Source organism: Petaurus breviceps, unplaced genomic scaffold (genome assembly GCF_028583685.1).
Source record: "Petaurus breviceps papuanus isolate PSGF00001 unplaced genomic scaffold, PetGlider_PUasm1.0 207, whole genome shotgun sequence".
NCBI lineage: Eukaryota > Metazoa > Chordata > Mammalia > Diprotodontia > Petauridae > Petaurus > Petaurus breviceps.
This window is the reverse complement of record NW_027185850.1, coordinates 15699727-15716235: the sequence shown is the minus strand read 5'-3', so window position 1 is coordinate 15716235 and position 16509 is coordinate 15699727. Positions and strand designations below refer to the sequence as shown.

The window sequence follows — 16509 nt, the reverse complement described above, 5'->3', positions numbered from 1 at the left end:
ACTACTACTACTACTACTACTACTACTACTACTACTACTACTACTACGTATAGTGGAAGACCATGCTTCAGGCCTAGCTTGCCCTATATCACGCGAGAAAGGGCGCAGATTTGGTAGGAGGCAGGAGAGATGGTTATGCCAACTCGGACGTCCAGGCTCAGCTGGGTATTTGGCGGAGCCTGGAATGTGAATTTCTGGAGCAGGCAAGTGAAGAAGAGGAAGAGCTCGGCCCGAGCCAGCTGTTCCCCCAGGCAGGCCCTCTTTCCTAAAAGGCAAGAAGACGAGAAAGAAATTAATCCACTAATGCTTGGTACAAGCAGTAGGTCAGGGTACAGTCCCTAGCACTGGGATGGGCCTTAAGGCTATTCAGTTACTTGTCCACAGTCACAAGGCTAATAATGGTCAGAGGTGGAATTTGAACCCAAGCTTTCCTTGCTCCATGACAGGCACCATTTCCACCATGCCATGCATCTGATGACTTTAGACTTAGTACAATTGAAATACTGCATCTGTAAACACAGGACATGTGTTCAGATCCCAGCTGTGTAGCATTGGAAAAGTCCCTTAACTTGAGTGGGTCCAAGTTTCCTCATTTGTGAAATGATGGAGCTGGATGATGTGGCTTCCAAGGGCCCTGCTAGGTCTAGATCTAAGAGCCTGCTTTGTGTAGCCTTAGCAAAAATATGTCCCTTCTCCTAATTTAAGCCAGGAGGGTTCAGTGTAGAAATTTTTACCAGGAGTCAGGAAGCCCTCAGTTCAAGTCCTACCCCTTATACTTAGAAGCTTCGCGGCCCTGGGTAAAGTCACACAAGTACTCTCAGTCTCAGTTTCATCATGTGTAAAATGGGGATAATCATAGCACCTACCTTACATGGCAAAGATGTAAAGGTATTTGCCAACCTTAAAGGACTACCTAAATGCTAGTTACTACCATTACTACTACTGCTGCTACTACTACTACTACTACTACTACTACTACTACTACTACTACTACTGCTACTACTACTACTGCTATTGCTACTACTACTACTGCCACTACTACTACCATTACTACTACTACTGCTACTGCTACTACTCCAGTTAATGTTGTTATTATCTGTCAAATGCAAACAGTCTTGGCATGTGCTCACTGGGGTGTTGTGCAGGCTAAAAGGCATAATGCATGTCAGACCTTTGTGAAACTTACTGCATTGATCTGCTCTCATCAACAACATAGAAAATCCTCTTATCCTGGATTCAGAAAGCCAGCTTGGCTCCTTCCTCTGACCCTCACTAGCTGTGTGATTTAGTCACAGGCTCTCAGAACATGAAGCTGCTCTCTAAGACTTGAGGAAGAAGAGAAAGTGCCCACCTGACTCTGGCAGATCCTACCAAGGAGGACAGACTGTGATGGGCAGTGGGTCTGTTTTCTTCTAAGCAACTTGACTTGAGGAGGTTGTAAACTCTCCTGAAGGAGAAGGCTTTGGAAAAAGGAGACAGAACTGAACAGACCCTATTAGCTGCGTAACCAGCTTGGAACACCTGGCCTCCTATTCCAAAGGCACAAAGAGGCTGTTCTCAAGAAGGGAGTCTTTCTTAGGAAGTTCATGTTATTTCTGATGGGGAGAAAAGACCATCCTGGCTGTCAAGACACTAAGGCTGTTTACCAACCCCCTCAGATTCATGAGAAGAGCTGGTCAAACCAACTCTTTGGTATCATGGAAACAACAACGGCTTAACTGAAAGATCATATTTAATCCTAGAGGCAATAGAGAGCCCCCACAGCTCAGTGAGCAGGGGTGAGGGCAGGGCGCAATATGATCAGACCTGCACTTTAGGAAAAATCATTGTGGCAGTGGGGCGGAGGGTGGATTAGTTTGGGGAGAGACTTGAAGCGAGGATAGGAGCCTATTGCCATGGTCCAGGTGAGAGATGATGATGAGAAGATGATCAGATACCCCATAGGGATGTCAATATTTTAGAGACTGGAAATCACTGTAAAAATTACCTAACCTATTATATTAAATAAAATCTAAAGATATTTTAATAACTTTAAATATCTAAATCTATGAAACTTTAAAATTGTAGTTATTATAAATTAAATTTATGAGATGTATTAATTTTAAAATAATTTTAATGTTTTAAAATGATTTTTAAATAAATTTTTTATAAATGTAAATTTGTAAGTGAAGGAAGTAAACAGGATTTGATGCCTCAAGGATCATGGAGAATCACCTATGAAGGAAGGGCTCCCCCAAATGACATGCTCAACAACTGACCACGTTGCCTGAATGAGGCCGCCCTGCTTGTTAGGACTCCCATCTCCCTCCCCCTGCACAGGCCGCTTCCCCAGACTAGTCGGCATCTTCTCCTATCTCCTGCCCATTAGAACGCCCAACTTCCTTCAAGGCTCAGCTCTGAGTCTGCCTCCAGGTGTAAGGGCTTTCTCCTTACTGAAATCCCTTTGTATTTACTTAGGATCAGAACATTATAGATTTTAGGGTGTTGGGATCATCCAGGCCACCTACCCCAAATCTCTTACTTATTAGATATGAAAATAACGCAGGCCCAGAGAGGGGCTGAGTCAATGCAGGTCACACAATGAAGAAGAGGCACAATTAAGACTCAGGTCCTCTGGCTCTGAATTCCTGAGATTCTTGGGTCAAGGCTTCAGAGCCAGAAAGAGCCTTATTGACCATCTAGTCCAATCTCTTCATGTTACGGATGAGGAAACTGAGGCCCAAGGAAGTAAAGTAACCAAAGGATACCAAGGGGGAGAGTCCCAGAGCTTGTGGGCAGTGGTGAGGCCTGGGGGAATCCTGGGGTCTTTGCAAAGAGTATGGAAAACCATCAGACAAAACCAGAACTGAGGATGAAACTTTCCTCACTTCAACCGCATAGCTGTTCTCTAAAGAACATAAACCAGCTCTCTGTCTCCTTGGACAGCCTAGGGTCAGACATCTGCCATGCCCCTTGCACACTGGGTTATTGGCTTTACATTCAAATGGCTGCAGGTGATCTTGTGGTGAATAAGATACAGATGCACTTGGGAGATTTGCTGAGTCCATTGCACATTGTGAACAGAATGCAGGGACTTGGGGTTGATTTCATCTGGGACCCTTCCAAGCTGTGTGACTGTGGGTGGATCACTTAACCTCCTGGAGGTTTAGTTTCTTCATCTGTAAAATGAGCACCTGTACTACCTACCTCATGCGGTGGCTATGAAACTCTAAAGGGCTGTTACTTGTCTTGTAGACTCTAAATAGCTATCTAAAGGTCTGCTATTTAAAATTATATTGTGATGGACTTTCCCAATCAATGAATGTGACTAGTATATTCACCATCATATATTGTGGGTTTCACGAAGTAGAGTCTGCAAAGTTTCATAATGTTAAAAAGGTTGGTGCCCCTTGGGCTGGGGGCTCCCCTCCTACTGAGTGTGGCTCACCTATTGAAAAGGGCAGAAAGGCCTCTTTCTTCTTAAATTGTCCATTCTCCAGAAAGTGTTCTGGGTTAAAGGTTTCTGGGGTAGCCCACTCCTTGGGGTCCCTGTGCAAGACAGTCAAGTTGGTCATCAGTAGGGTCCCCTGGAAACAAGAGAAGAGAACAGAGTCCAAGGAACTTTGAGGCAGAAGAGACCTGGCCCACCCTCTCATTTTTCAGAAGAAGGAATTGAAGACTGGAGAGTGGGGGAGGGAGAGTGACAATGAACCAGCCAAGGCCACAGAGCTTTTAGTAGCCCAGCCTGTTGTAGAACTCAATACTTCCTAGAGCAGGGGCTCCCAACCTGTTTGGGGTCACAGACCCCTTTGGAAGGCTGGCAAGTCTTTTGGACCCCTTCTCAGACTCACATTTTAAAATGAATCAAATAAAAACATATGATTACAAAGAAAACTGATTATTCTGAAATGCAATCATTAATCCCAACAAAGCAAAATTTTAAAAAATGAGTTCCTGGACCCCAAGTTAAGATCCCTGCTTTTGGAAAGTCATAAATTCAGGATTGGAATGGATTGTAAAGGGCATCTGGTCCATTTCTCTCATTTTATAGATGAGTAAACTAAGACCTGGAAAGGTGGACTCACTGAAGGTCCTCATGTAGAGTCAGAAGGGCCAGATGAACCCAAAGTGACTCATTCTAAACTGCTGCTTTTGGGCAAGGTTGATGCCCAGCAGCCCCAGGTGATCTGTCTTCCAGTTAGCCCGTGACCCATCTGGGACCACCTTCTCCCTAATGCCTACTTATCAATTAGGTTGTAAATGAACAAGCTTCCCAGATAGAAATGTGCTTTATATTAGTAAATTCCTTCAGAAGTTCTGTAAGAAATGATGGTTAGAAATGTCAGATACTGTGAAAGACTGAATGGTCTGGAGATAAGGGAGCCCAAGTGATATAGCTTGGTTAAAATAAAGGATTATAGATTTAGGGTTAGAAGACTTCTCATTTTTACAGATGAGGAAACTGAGGCTGACATGTGAAGTGGTTTGTCCAGGGTTTCACAGGAAGCCTCTGAGACTGGATTTGAACCCAGTTTCTCTCGACTTCAGTTGCAGGTCAATATCCCCTGGGGCTTGTTGGATTGTAACCTCCAGATTCCTTGTGACTAAAAATATAGAGACACACCCGGGTGTGTTTAGGCAATCTGGTTTAGAAGGAGCTGTCCTGATGGGAGGAACTCAGAGGGTTAGGTCAGAATGAGGGCAGAGAAGAGAGTAGTGAGGTAGGTGTGCCCAGGCCTTCTGGCATCCTATTTGTATGAGTGAGCAGGTGTGGTCCTGGCTCTGGGCCTGGAGATCCTAGAACAAACATGGCCTTCAAATGACATCTTGGGAGTAATCTCTGCTTCTCAGGACATATGAAATCATGGTGTTAGACCTGGAAGGGGCCCAGAGGCCTTCCACATGATTTTACACCACAAAGGGGTTAAGCGACTTGCCCAGGGTCACACAGCTAAGCATCTAAACCCTGAATTTCCAGACTCCAAGTTCAATATCCTCCCCATTATTCCAATTTGTCTTCTGCCTCCACACTTAAACTAAGTCTCCCTTAGCCCTCAAGCCCAACTCACTCCAGTTCCCTAAAGTGTTCCCTTCCTTCTTATCTCTCTGGACTTTCTAAATCCCGTCCATCCATCCTTCAAAGCCCAGCTTGACCACCTTCTCTTCTGTGATCTCTTCATCCTATACTGAGCCCTCCCTCCTCCCAACCCATCCAGTCCTTACACCTGATACTCACTAACTAGCTGTGTGACCCTGGGCAAGTCACCTCCCTCTTCCTGCTTCAGTTTTCTCATCTGTAAAATGGGTGTGATAACAGGCCCTCCCTCCCAGGGTTGTTCTGAGGAGGAAGTAAGATGTTTATAAAGTGCTTTGCAAACCTTAAGTGCAACATAAATGGCACCTTTTCTTGGCTCATAATTGTGCTCTGTATCCTCATACATTCGTACACAGAGTGATGAACTCAGTAGACGAGAAAGAAATGAAACCTGGATCAGAAAACCGAAGTCTAAAGCTCAGCAGCACTTAGCACAGTGCCTGGCACATAGGTGCTTCAGAAATGTTTGTCACTGTATGAATGTCGATATGCACTTGTGTGTGTGTGTATGTGTGTATCTGTAGCTATAGAGAAACACATCTCAACTTTCTTGTGGCCTTCTGGGGGGACAGGCGGGGGAGGGATAAAAAGAACAAAATAAAAAAATGAACAGAGGGGCAGCTAGGTAGCTCAGTGAATAGAGCACCGGCCCTGCACTCAGGACGACCTGAGTTCAAATTTGACCTCAGACACTTAACACAAAAAACTAGCCATGTGACCTTGGGCAAGTCACTTAACCCCGATTGCCCTCCAAAAAGCAAAAAAAAAAAAAAAACAATGCACAGCGGAGAACAAAAGAAAACCTACAAGGAAGCAAAGAAAAGACAGGCAATTCTCACCACAATGTGTATTACTTATCATGTTGTCTTTCTTTTTGGACCTCTTTTGCCATTTGAGTTAGTGTAGTTCTTAACTCGGGGACCCTGAGTTTTTCCTCCTCCCCCCAAAAAGAGACTTTCTTAAAGTAAAATTTTATTGTTACATATTTTGAATCCTATCTTATATTTTGATATGCACATGAAATGCTTTTTTTCTTTCTTTGTATTTGTTTCAATATTTAAGGTTATGATATGTTTTTGCTTCCTATGAAAAAAAATAAAGGAATTTAACCAAAAAAAGAAAGAATAATAAAAGCAAAAAATATATAGGCAATAAAAAAGAAATGTTTATCCCATGGAACTGTGATGTTGCTACAAGGGAAATTCTTAGTCAAGCCCTCTTTTTTCAAATGAGGAAACTGAGTCCCAGAGAAGTGTCACACATAGGGATATCACACATAGGCAACCTAAGTGGACATAAGTATTTTAAATGCAGTAATAAAACTGACTTCAAATCAATCCCTCTGTCTTGAAGTCCAGTGTTTTGTTTAGCTTTGTTTTCTCATCCAACTGTGAGATTCAAAGATTTTAAGAATATAGTCCAAAGCTTTTTCATCTTTTTTTAAATCATGTAAGCCTTTGACAATCATATGTTGAAGCTTATGTTCTTTTCAGAATAACTCCTCTTAAAATTATAAAATAACATACATAGGTTTATAAAAACCCCTCAATTATATGGAAAGAAAATATCAAAATATATATTGTTACAGCCAAAGTTCATACACACTAGACCAAGAACCTTTGTTCCATAGACTTATATTTTTCCCTTTCTTTCCCCCCCTTTTTTTCCCCTTCTGTCACCCCACCTCCCAGGGTGGATGGAAATCATGGAGACCCTTCAGATTCATGGGAGAGAAAGCAGTTTACCTTTGGCACATGGTATCCAGCCACTGTGGTATCAACCCTGGCCACCCTGGGCACGTTGCAAGGAATAATATTACCCATTCTCTGAACTTCATGAATGGCTGCATTAGTGTAGGGCATATTCTCCTTATCAGCCATGGTGGGCTGCCTCGAATGGCCAACCACCCTGTCAATCTCAGCTTGTATTTTGCCTAGAAAAAAAATAGAGTTTTTGGGGACCCAAATAATATCTCTTATAAGTAGAGTGCTTTAAAGTTTGCAAAATATTTTACAAATATATCTCATTTGATGCTCACAATAATGCCGGGACAGGGCTATTATAATCCCCATTTTATAGATGAAACTGAGGCAGGTAGAATTTAATTGACTTGTTCAGAGTCCCACATCTAGGTTGATTTGAACTCAGGGCTTTCTTTCTCCTCCCATTGAGTTTTCTCTTATCATTTGGAAGAACCACAGCAAAAACCTGTGCTTGGATGAGAGTTTGACTTGGCTCTTCACCAAAGGTTCCAACTCCTATAACGTAGAATGGTAGAGATTTGACTGATGAATGGCAAATAAGGATCTTTGCATTGCTGGGCCTATATCCAGGGGTGCAGCACCAAGGAACGAATGCTGGAGTTAAAGACAGGAGATATGCTGGATTCCAATTTCAGCTTTACCCCTCACTATGTGAGTACCCATGGGCAAGTCACTGAAACTCTTAGGCCTCGTTTTCCCTATCTCTGAAATGATCACAAAAGACTAGACTGTCTCTAAGCTCTTTAAACATGTGTGTGTGTTTGTGTATATATATATATTTAAACTTTAAAATTTAGTATCCAATGATTCTTGATTCCAAGTGAATCAGATGTGGAAGGCAGTTCTGAAGAACAAGATGGTAATTTTAGAAGAAGAAGAATTTGACTCCCTCTGTGAGCTTATCCCTGACAAAGCATTTGTGGTGAACAATGTTGACAGAAACAAAGTACTTCAAGTCAAGTCAACAAGCATTTATTAAGCACCTACGTTGTATTGGGAACTATACCATACATTGAGAAGATGGAGAAAGGCAAAAGATAGTCGCTGCCCTCAAGGTGCTCACAGTCTAATGATGGAGACAGCAAGAAAAGATGACACCTGCAAGGTAAATTGAGGATAATCACAGAGAGAAGATATTAAGATTAAGGTGGATTGGCAAAGTTTTTTTTGTTTTTTTTTGCTGAAGATGGGCTTTATTTGGGACTTGACGGAAATCAGAAGAGCCAGGAGGCAAAGATCAAGAAGGCAAACATTCCAGGAATAAGGGGGAAGCCAGAGAAAATGCCAGAGCCAAGAGATGGAGGGTCTTGTTGATGGGATAGCCAAGAGGCCAGTGGCACTGAATCAAAGAATAGGTTTCAAGGATAAAGGTGCAAAAAGGCTGGGAATATAGGAGGGGGCAGCTTTTAAAGGGCTGTCAGCGTCAAACAGAGCATTTTGTATTTGATCCTGGAGGTTATAGTGTGACACTGGGGTTTACTGAGTTGGGGAATCAGTCAATAATGATTGATTAAGGATGGATTGGAGTGGGGAGAAACACAAGGCAGGCACAACCACCACAGGCTGTTGCAATAGTACAGCTGTGAGACGATGACGTTCTGGACCACGGTGGGAATAGTGTCAGAGGAGAGGAAATATTCAAGGGATATTTGAAAGAGGAAATAAACAGGCCTGGAAAACAGATTAAATGGGTATGTGTGAGAGACCATGAGGAACTGAGGAGGACGCCTGAGGGACTGGGAGGATCATATTACCCTTTATGGTAATAGGAAAGGTTGGAGGGGAGGAGGGTTTAGGGGAAATGGAATGAGTTTTGCTTCGCACATATTAAATTTAACATGTCGCTAAGACATGAATTTTGAGATGTCCAATAGGAAGTTGGAGAGGAGAGGCTGGAGGTCAGCAGAGAACTTAGGGTTGGATAAACAGACTTAAGAATTATTAGCATCAAGATGACAATTGAATCTATAGGAGCACATGGAATCTGCAAATGAAATAGCATAGAGGGAAGAGAAGTCTTAGGATAGAGCCCTTTGGAATATCTGTGCCTGTGACCTGGATGCAGGTGTGAGCTGGCCTAAGATCCAGCAAAGGAGACTGAGGAGTGGGCAGATAGATTGGGGTAGCACTCAGAAAGAGCGTCATGAAAATCTAGAGAGAAAAGGGTATCAAGGAGAAAAGGATGATTGGCAATGTGAAAGAGAGGTCAGAGTGGGTGAAAACCGAGGAAAATCATTCTCTTTGGCAATTAAGGAATCAATAGTTACTTTGAAAAGAGTAGTTTCAATTGAATGATAAGATTGGAAGACAGACTAGAGAACTAAGAAAAGTGAGAAGGAAGGAAATAGACATATCTCTTGTAGATGGCCTACTCAAGGAGTTTAGCTAGAAAAGGAAGAACCAATGTGGGAAAATAGCAGGGATGGATGAATTGAGTTGTTTCTCAGGATAGCAGAGATAGAGTATGTTTGTAGGCAGTAAGGAAGTAGGGGGTTGGCAGGGGGTGATGGAGATAAAGGAGCAAGTGGGAAGATAGAGTTGATGACATGCTAAAGAAAATGGAATGGAATGGGATCCCTTGGGCATCTAGTAGAGCTGTCCTTGGCATGGGTACAAGTCACCTCTTCATGTGAGATAGGATTGAAGGAGACATTACTGGTAAAAGGCATCTGGGTGATGTGAGATGAGGACAAGGGGAGAAGAGGAAGCTCAAGATGAATGGCCTCAAGATATGCAATAAAATGAACTGAAACAAATTTAAGGGAGTTGAAGCTGGAGAATGTTGTAGACAGTATCAGCAATATTGTACCATGAAAGACTATGAATGACTTAGCTACTCTCAGCAACACAACGATCTAAAATAATCCCAAAGGACTAATGATGAAGCATACTATCTGCCTCCAGAGAAAGAAATGACATTATCTGAATACAGACTGAAACATCATATTTTTCACTTTCTTATTTCTTTCATGTTTTATTCAAGTCTTCTTGTACAAAATGACTAATATAGAAATGTGTTATATGATTGTACATGCATAATCTATATGTGATTGCTTACCATCTCAGGAAGGAAAAAGGGGAAGGGGGGAGGGAGGTATAGAATTTGAAACTCAAACATTTAGGAATGTTAAAATTTTTAACATGTAATTAGAGAAAAATATTATAAAATATAATGCATATGTATATACTGATTTGGAGTAAAATATGAAACCAGTTTCTCAGAAAGTGTTGGGGGAGAGGGAACCATGCTCCCTGGAGAAGGGATGAAAAGGTTTGGAAGAGCTGCTGCAGTGAATAGGAAAATTCATTAATTATGGAAATGTAAAAGGCTTGCCCTGCACCAATAATTATGAGATTGTGTAAGATATTTGCAGTAGAAACAGTCAATGTTGTGATTGCTGTTGTTTTTAAATTTTCTTTACTTTAATTTGACAGCACATGAATGAGAGCGAAGGCCAGTGATGGTGAAAGTGAACCAAGCCTGAGGCTTGACAGGGCAAAACAGATTATATCATAATGGGGCAAGTCTAGATTGAACTGGCTCATACGGGGTCAAGATGGAAAAAGAAGTTTGTGACTAGTGCAAGGGTGATGGCCTGGGAGGGAACTGACAAGTTCAGAGATTCACAGTCAAGGAAGGCAGAGGGAGAGGCAGAATATCTGTAAACTGAGATCAGAGAAGGGAATTTCAGGATTCATAAAGTGGTATATTTCTGGGCACTGTGCAGATCACCCATTTACAGTAGTTTATAACTATAATATATTAATATATGATATATAAAATATATAATTTGTAGCAGTAATATTCTGTGTGTGTGTAAGAATAGTTTATAACTAACTTGATGCTTATTGACAATGTGATCCTTAGAACCAATGAGACTTTTAGCCCATTTCCCATCATTTTGCTGTGGTCGTTGTGTAAGCAGGAACTGACTGGAGAGGACTGAAGGTCATTTTGCATATTTCTTTGTGTCAAGAGGTGCTATGGCCTTGGAATTCAGCCCCTGGTGTTGACCTCCTGGGAAGAGCTGCTTGGCATTTCACTAAGGCGAGCTTTAGGATATATGTCCCAACTGTTGGGACTATGATGTATGCCTTTCAATTCATTTCAGTAAATACTTATTAAATTATTATCACAATTATTATTATTAAAATAATAATTATTGTGTACCAGGCATGGTGGTAAGCCCTGGGGATGCAAAAAAGAGGCAAAAGAGAGGGCCCTCAAGCGCTTTGTCTTTCCATCATGGTAGAACCTGCTAGACCCATCCGCTCCACCGACATAGACTTTGAGATCCAAGGTCACTTCAACATCATAAGGAGGCATTAGAAGAAGACTTTGGAGAGGTTATTCTTGCCCAAACCCAAATTAGGCTTCCAGCAGCTTCCGCCTATTGCAGTGACTGCACCCAAAAAGACCAAATGGCAGAAATTGAATCCCTCTTTCACCTAATAGCCTTTCAAATACTTGAAGGTTGCCACCATGTGTCCCTTAAGTTCATGATATTTTTGAATGAAAGCTGAGGATCAGAGAGCTATCTGACTTCTGTGGCATTTCTCCTGTTTATTCTGTCTGTATCCCTTTCTCTTCCAGAGCTATCCACATGTCATCTCTCCCATTAGACTACGAACTCCTTGAGAACAGGGCCTAGGTGGCTGTTCTTGTTTATTTTGCCTTTCTTTGTGTTTCGAATAATGAGGGGGAAGGGCAATCTCTAGTCACCCTTGTCTATATCTTGCCACTGGACTCACTTGGCTATAGAGGAGAAAGTGAGTGGTGACTTTGCACAGCCCTCCCTCATTTAAGTGCAATTGATTTGCAAGTCATGGCATCATCTTCCTGATGTCATGTTCCTCTACAATAATGGACAAGCAACAAAAAACTCAGCACTGTCTTTGGCACATAGTAGGTACCTAATAAATGTTCATTTACTGATCGAAATGCATTGTTCAAAGTCTCATGACTGCTTAGTTGGGAAGCCTGGACTAGAAAGCAAACTTCTGACTCCTAGTTCAGTTTTCTCTCACCCCCAGATCCTTGCAAGGGGGGAAGCATTGCTTCATTCTCTGTACTTGGGTCTCCAGTGCCCGGCATATAGTAGGAATATAATAAGTACTTGATTTGATTTCCATGATGCTAAACAGCTGCTGAAAATGCTACAGATATTGCCTCAGATAGGTACAAGGAATGTTCCATCCTGGGAAGTACTTCAAGGAAACTTGAATGTGTCTAGTCCAGGGGTTTCTAAACTGAAGCTGTGGATTTCTCTAAGTCATTATTGGTAGGGATCTGCCAATCCAAATTTGGTCCGTGGATCCTTATCTTGATCCTTAGCTTAAGGAAGATATCAGACAGGTCACAGCATAGTAGACAAGGAAATACAACTTTTGATCATACCTTCACTTTCAGAACATGGATCTCTTGAGGGAGAAGCAAATAGAGGTCCCTGAAGATGGACCCCTGGGCTTGGAGTCAGGATGATGTGCACTTAAATACTATCACAGAAACTCCCTACCTGTGAGATCCTAAGGAAATTGTTAGATTTCTCCCAGCCTCAGTTTCCCCACCTGTAAAATGAGGAAGTCACACTATTGTCACTAATATACATTCCAATTCTAAATCTAAAAACCTTAGGACCTTCTGTAAATTGAATTGATAATGTGTCCTTCACTTAAATATTTCTATTTTGAAACCTATGGGATTTATTATATTTAATAGGATACAAAAGCATTTTAAAATGTTGCTTTTTGTTATCATATACATTTTCAATAAAATAGTTATCGCACACTAATATAATAATTAATAATAGAAAATTAATATCTGGCATTTATATTATCCTTTATGGCTTACAGAAAACTTTATGTTTGTCTACTTGTTTGATCCTAATTGCAACTCTATGAGGCAAGGGCTATTATCATCTCCACTTTACAGATGAACACACAGAAACAGAGAGAAATTAAGTGATTTGTTCAGGATCACATGGTTAGTAAGTGCCTGAGGCATGATTTGAACTCACATCTTCCTGACTTCAAATTCAATACTCTATTGCCCTAGACAGCAACAACTATCATATGGGGATCTGAAAGAAATGTTGATGTTAAAAAGGGTTCTGAATGATTGTGAAAAATGGTAATCATTGCTCTATTCCAATAAGAATTAATATATGTAAAATGTTTGGCAAGTTTTCAAGCTCTCTCTAAATGGGAACTCTTTTGTGCAGAATTCTACAGGGATACATAGCCTGGTGCCATCACTGTACCTTGGATCTCCGGATAAAGGGCCATATACAGCAGTGCCCACCTCAGAGTGGTTGAAGTTGTCTCTGTTCCAGCAAAGAAGAGATCCAGGGTGCAGAAGACCAAGTTTTCTTCATTAAAACTATAATGAATGTTATCCTTAAATGAAGAAGGCAAAGATCATTTGGTTAATACAAAAAGAAAATTATGACTATCTCTCAGCATGAGTTGCTGCATCTCAAATAGGGCCTTGGGAAGGTCAAGATGGCAGATCCTGGGCTTCCCTTTAATACCCAAGAATGCAGTAACTGTTCCTAAGAATGAGAGGTCTGATTTCTGCTTTTTTTCTTCAAAACATTATTTATAACAATTACATGTAAAGACAATTTTAAGCATTCTTTTAAAATATAAAATGTTGAACTCCAAATTTTCTGCTTTCCTCCCATGATTCCCCTCTCACTAAAATGGTAAGCATTTTGATAAAGGTTATACATGTGAATTCAACATTTTTCCACATTATTCATGTTATGAAAGAAAAAAACAGAACAAAAGGAAGATCATGAAATAACAATAATAAAAAAGCAAAGGAAAATAGTATGCTTCAACTTGCGTTTAGATTTCATCAGTTCTTTCTCTGGATAGGAACAATTTTCCATCATGAGTCTTTTGGATGTGTCTTGGATCATTCTATTGTGCAAAGAGCTAAGTCAAACATGATTGATCATCACAGTATTACTGATACTGCATACAACATTATTCTGGTTCTGCTCACTTCACTTTGTATCAGTGCATGCAAGTCTTCCCAGGCTTTTCTGAAATCCACCTATTCATCATTTCTTATAGCACAATAGAATTCCATTACATTTGTATGCCACAACTTGTTTAGCCATTTCCCAAATGAGGGACATGCCATCAATTTCCAGTTTTTTTGCCACCGCAAAAAGAGCTGCTACCAATATTTTCATATATTTGTTTTCTTCCCTTCTTATGATCTCCTTGGGATTTTCACCTAATAGTGATATTGCTGGATCAACAGGTATGCACAGATTGATTAGCTCTTGGCACTTTTCCAGACTGCTCTCCAGATGAATTCACAACTCAACCAAGACTACAGAAGTCTCCCAAATTTCTTCCATTTTCTCCAGCATTTATCATTGGCCTTTTCTTTTATATTAGCTAATCCAATAGGTGTGAGGTGGTACCTCTGAGTTGTTTTAATATGCATTTTTCTAATCAATAGTGATTTAGAATATTTTTTTTAATATGACCGTAAATAGCTTTGATTTCGTCATCTGAAAACTGCTTGTTCATACTCTTTGACCATTCATCAATTGGAAAATGACTTTTATTCTTTTTTTTTTAAGCAATTGGGTTTAAGTAACTTGCTCAAGGTTACATGGCCAGTTATTTCTGGGTGTGGTGCTGAGTGTCTGAGCCCAGTATTCGATCTCCAGGTCGTCCCAACACTAGAGCCGGTGCTCTTACTCGCTGAGCCACCTGGCCGCCCCAATGACTTGTATTCTTAAAAATTGTTGTCAGTTCTCATATATTTAAGCAATGGGTCCTTTATCAGAGATACTGACTATGAAAATTATTTCCCAGCTTTCCGCTTTCCTTCTAATCTTGGTTGCCCTAGTTTTGTTTGTGCAAAACCTTTAATTTCCTAGAATCAAAATCATACATTTTACCTTTAATAATGCTTCCTATTTCCTGTTTGATCACAAATTCATCCCTTCTCTATACATCTGACAGGTAAAGTATTCCTTACTCTCCTAAATTTACTCCTGGTAGCACCCTTTTTGTCTAAATCATGTACCCATTTTGACTGTATTTTGGCATACGGTGTAAGATGTTGGTCTTTATCTAGTTTCTGTTTTAAAGTTTTCCCACTAGTTTTTGTCAATGAGTTCTTATCCCAGAACTTGCTATCTTTGGGTTTATCAAACATTAGGGTACTATGGTCAGTTACTACTGTGTCTTGTGTATCTAGTCAGTTCCACTGATCCATGACTCTGTTTCTTAGCAAGGACCAGGTAGTTTTCATGATTGATGGTTTATAATATATTTTGAGAACTGTTACAACTGCACCACTTTCCTTTGCACATTTTTCATTAATTCCCTTGATATTCTTGACCTTTTGATTTTCCAGATGGATTCTGTAGTTACTTTTTCTACCTCTAAAAAATGTTTATTTGTTTCTTTTTAGTAGTTTGTTTGATATAGTACTGAAAAGTAAATTAATTTAAGCAGAACTGTCATTTTTTATTATATTGACTTTGCTTACACATGAGCAATTAATATTTTATTCCAAATGTTTAGATCTGATTTTATTTGTGTGAAAAGCATTTTGTAAAACTTGTTAATAGATTTCCTGGGTTTGTTTTTGCAAGTACACTCCTAAGTAATTTTTGTCTATAGTGATTTTAAATGGGATTTCTTTTTCTATCTCTAGCTATTGGTGTGTGTGTGCACACACACACATATGCATATACTTGTGTATATATACATAATATATATGTATATATATATATTAATGTTCTATATGGGTTTATTGTGTTACAAAATTACAGGTAACTTTGTTAAAGTTGTTAATTATGGGGCGGTTAGGTGGCACAGTGAATAGAGCACTGACCATGGAGTCAGGAGAACCTAAGTTCAAATCCAGCCTCAAACACTTAACACTAGCCATGTGACATTGGGCAAGTCACTTAACCCCAATTGCCCTGCTTTCCCCTCTCCAAAAAAGCAAAAACATAAAAAAAATGAAGTTGCTAATTATTTCAACTACTTCTTTTTAGTTTGTTCTCTAGAATTCTTTAAGTATATCATTACATCATCTACAGGGTGAAAGTTTTGTTTCCTCTTTGCCTATTTTAATTCCTTCAATTTATTTCTTCTTTTATTGCTAAAGTTAACATTTCTAGTACAACACTGAATAAGAGTGGTGATAATGGGCATCTTTTTTTTTCACTCCTTATCATATTGGGAAGGCTCTTAGCTTATCCCCTTTCAGATAAGACTTGGTCATGGTTTTAGATAAATACTACTTATTATTTTAAGGAAAACTCCCTTTATTTCTATACTTTTTAGTGTTTTTTAACAGTAATACATGTTGGATTTTGTCAAAAGCTACCTCTGCATATCCTGAGGTAAATATATGATTTTTGTTGGTTTTGTTACTGATGTGGTTAATTATGTTGAGTTTTCCTAACATTAAACCAGCCCTACCTTCCTGGTATAGACCCCACCTGGTTCTAGTATATGATCTTTCTGATATATTGCTGTAATCTCCTTTTTAATATTTTATCTAAAATTTTTGCATCAAAACATTAGGGAAAGTGGCTTATAATTTTCTTTCTCTGCTTTGGCTCTTCATAGTTTAAGAATCATCACCATATCTGTGTCACAAAAACACTAGGAAAGTCCAATGGTGCC

The 16509-nt window shown here is 40.0% G+C and overlaps 1 protein-coding gene across 1 annotated transcript in view; it reads right to left on the bottom strand.

Moving 5' to 3' along the window:
- Positions 1–6: 6 nt before the first annotated feature.
- Positions 7–16509, bottom strand: part of LOC138164921 (cytochrome P450 2J2-like) — a 40577-nt gene continuing 24074 nt past the window's right edge. The window contains exons 6-9 of the mRNA XM_069092886.1: positions 13098–13233; positions 6820–7007; positions 3428–3566; positions 7–265 (exon numbers count right to left, since the gene is read on the bottom strand). Coding sequence (XP_068948987.1) covers positions 84–265; positions 3428–3566; positions 6820–7007; positions 13098–13233 — 645 coding nt within the window. The 3' untranslated portion in view covers positions 7–83. The remainder of the gene's footprint in view (positions 266–3427; positions 3567–6819; positions 7008–13097; positions 13234–16509) is intronic.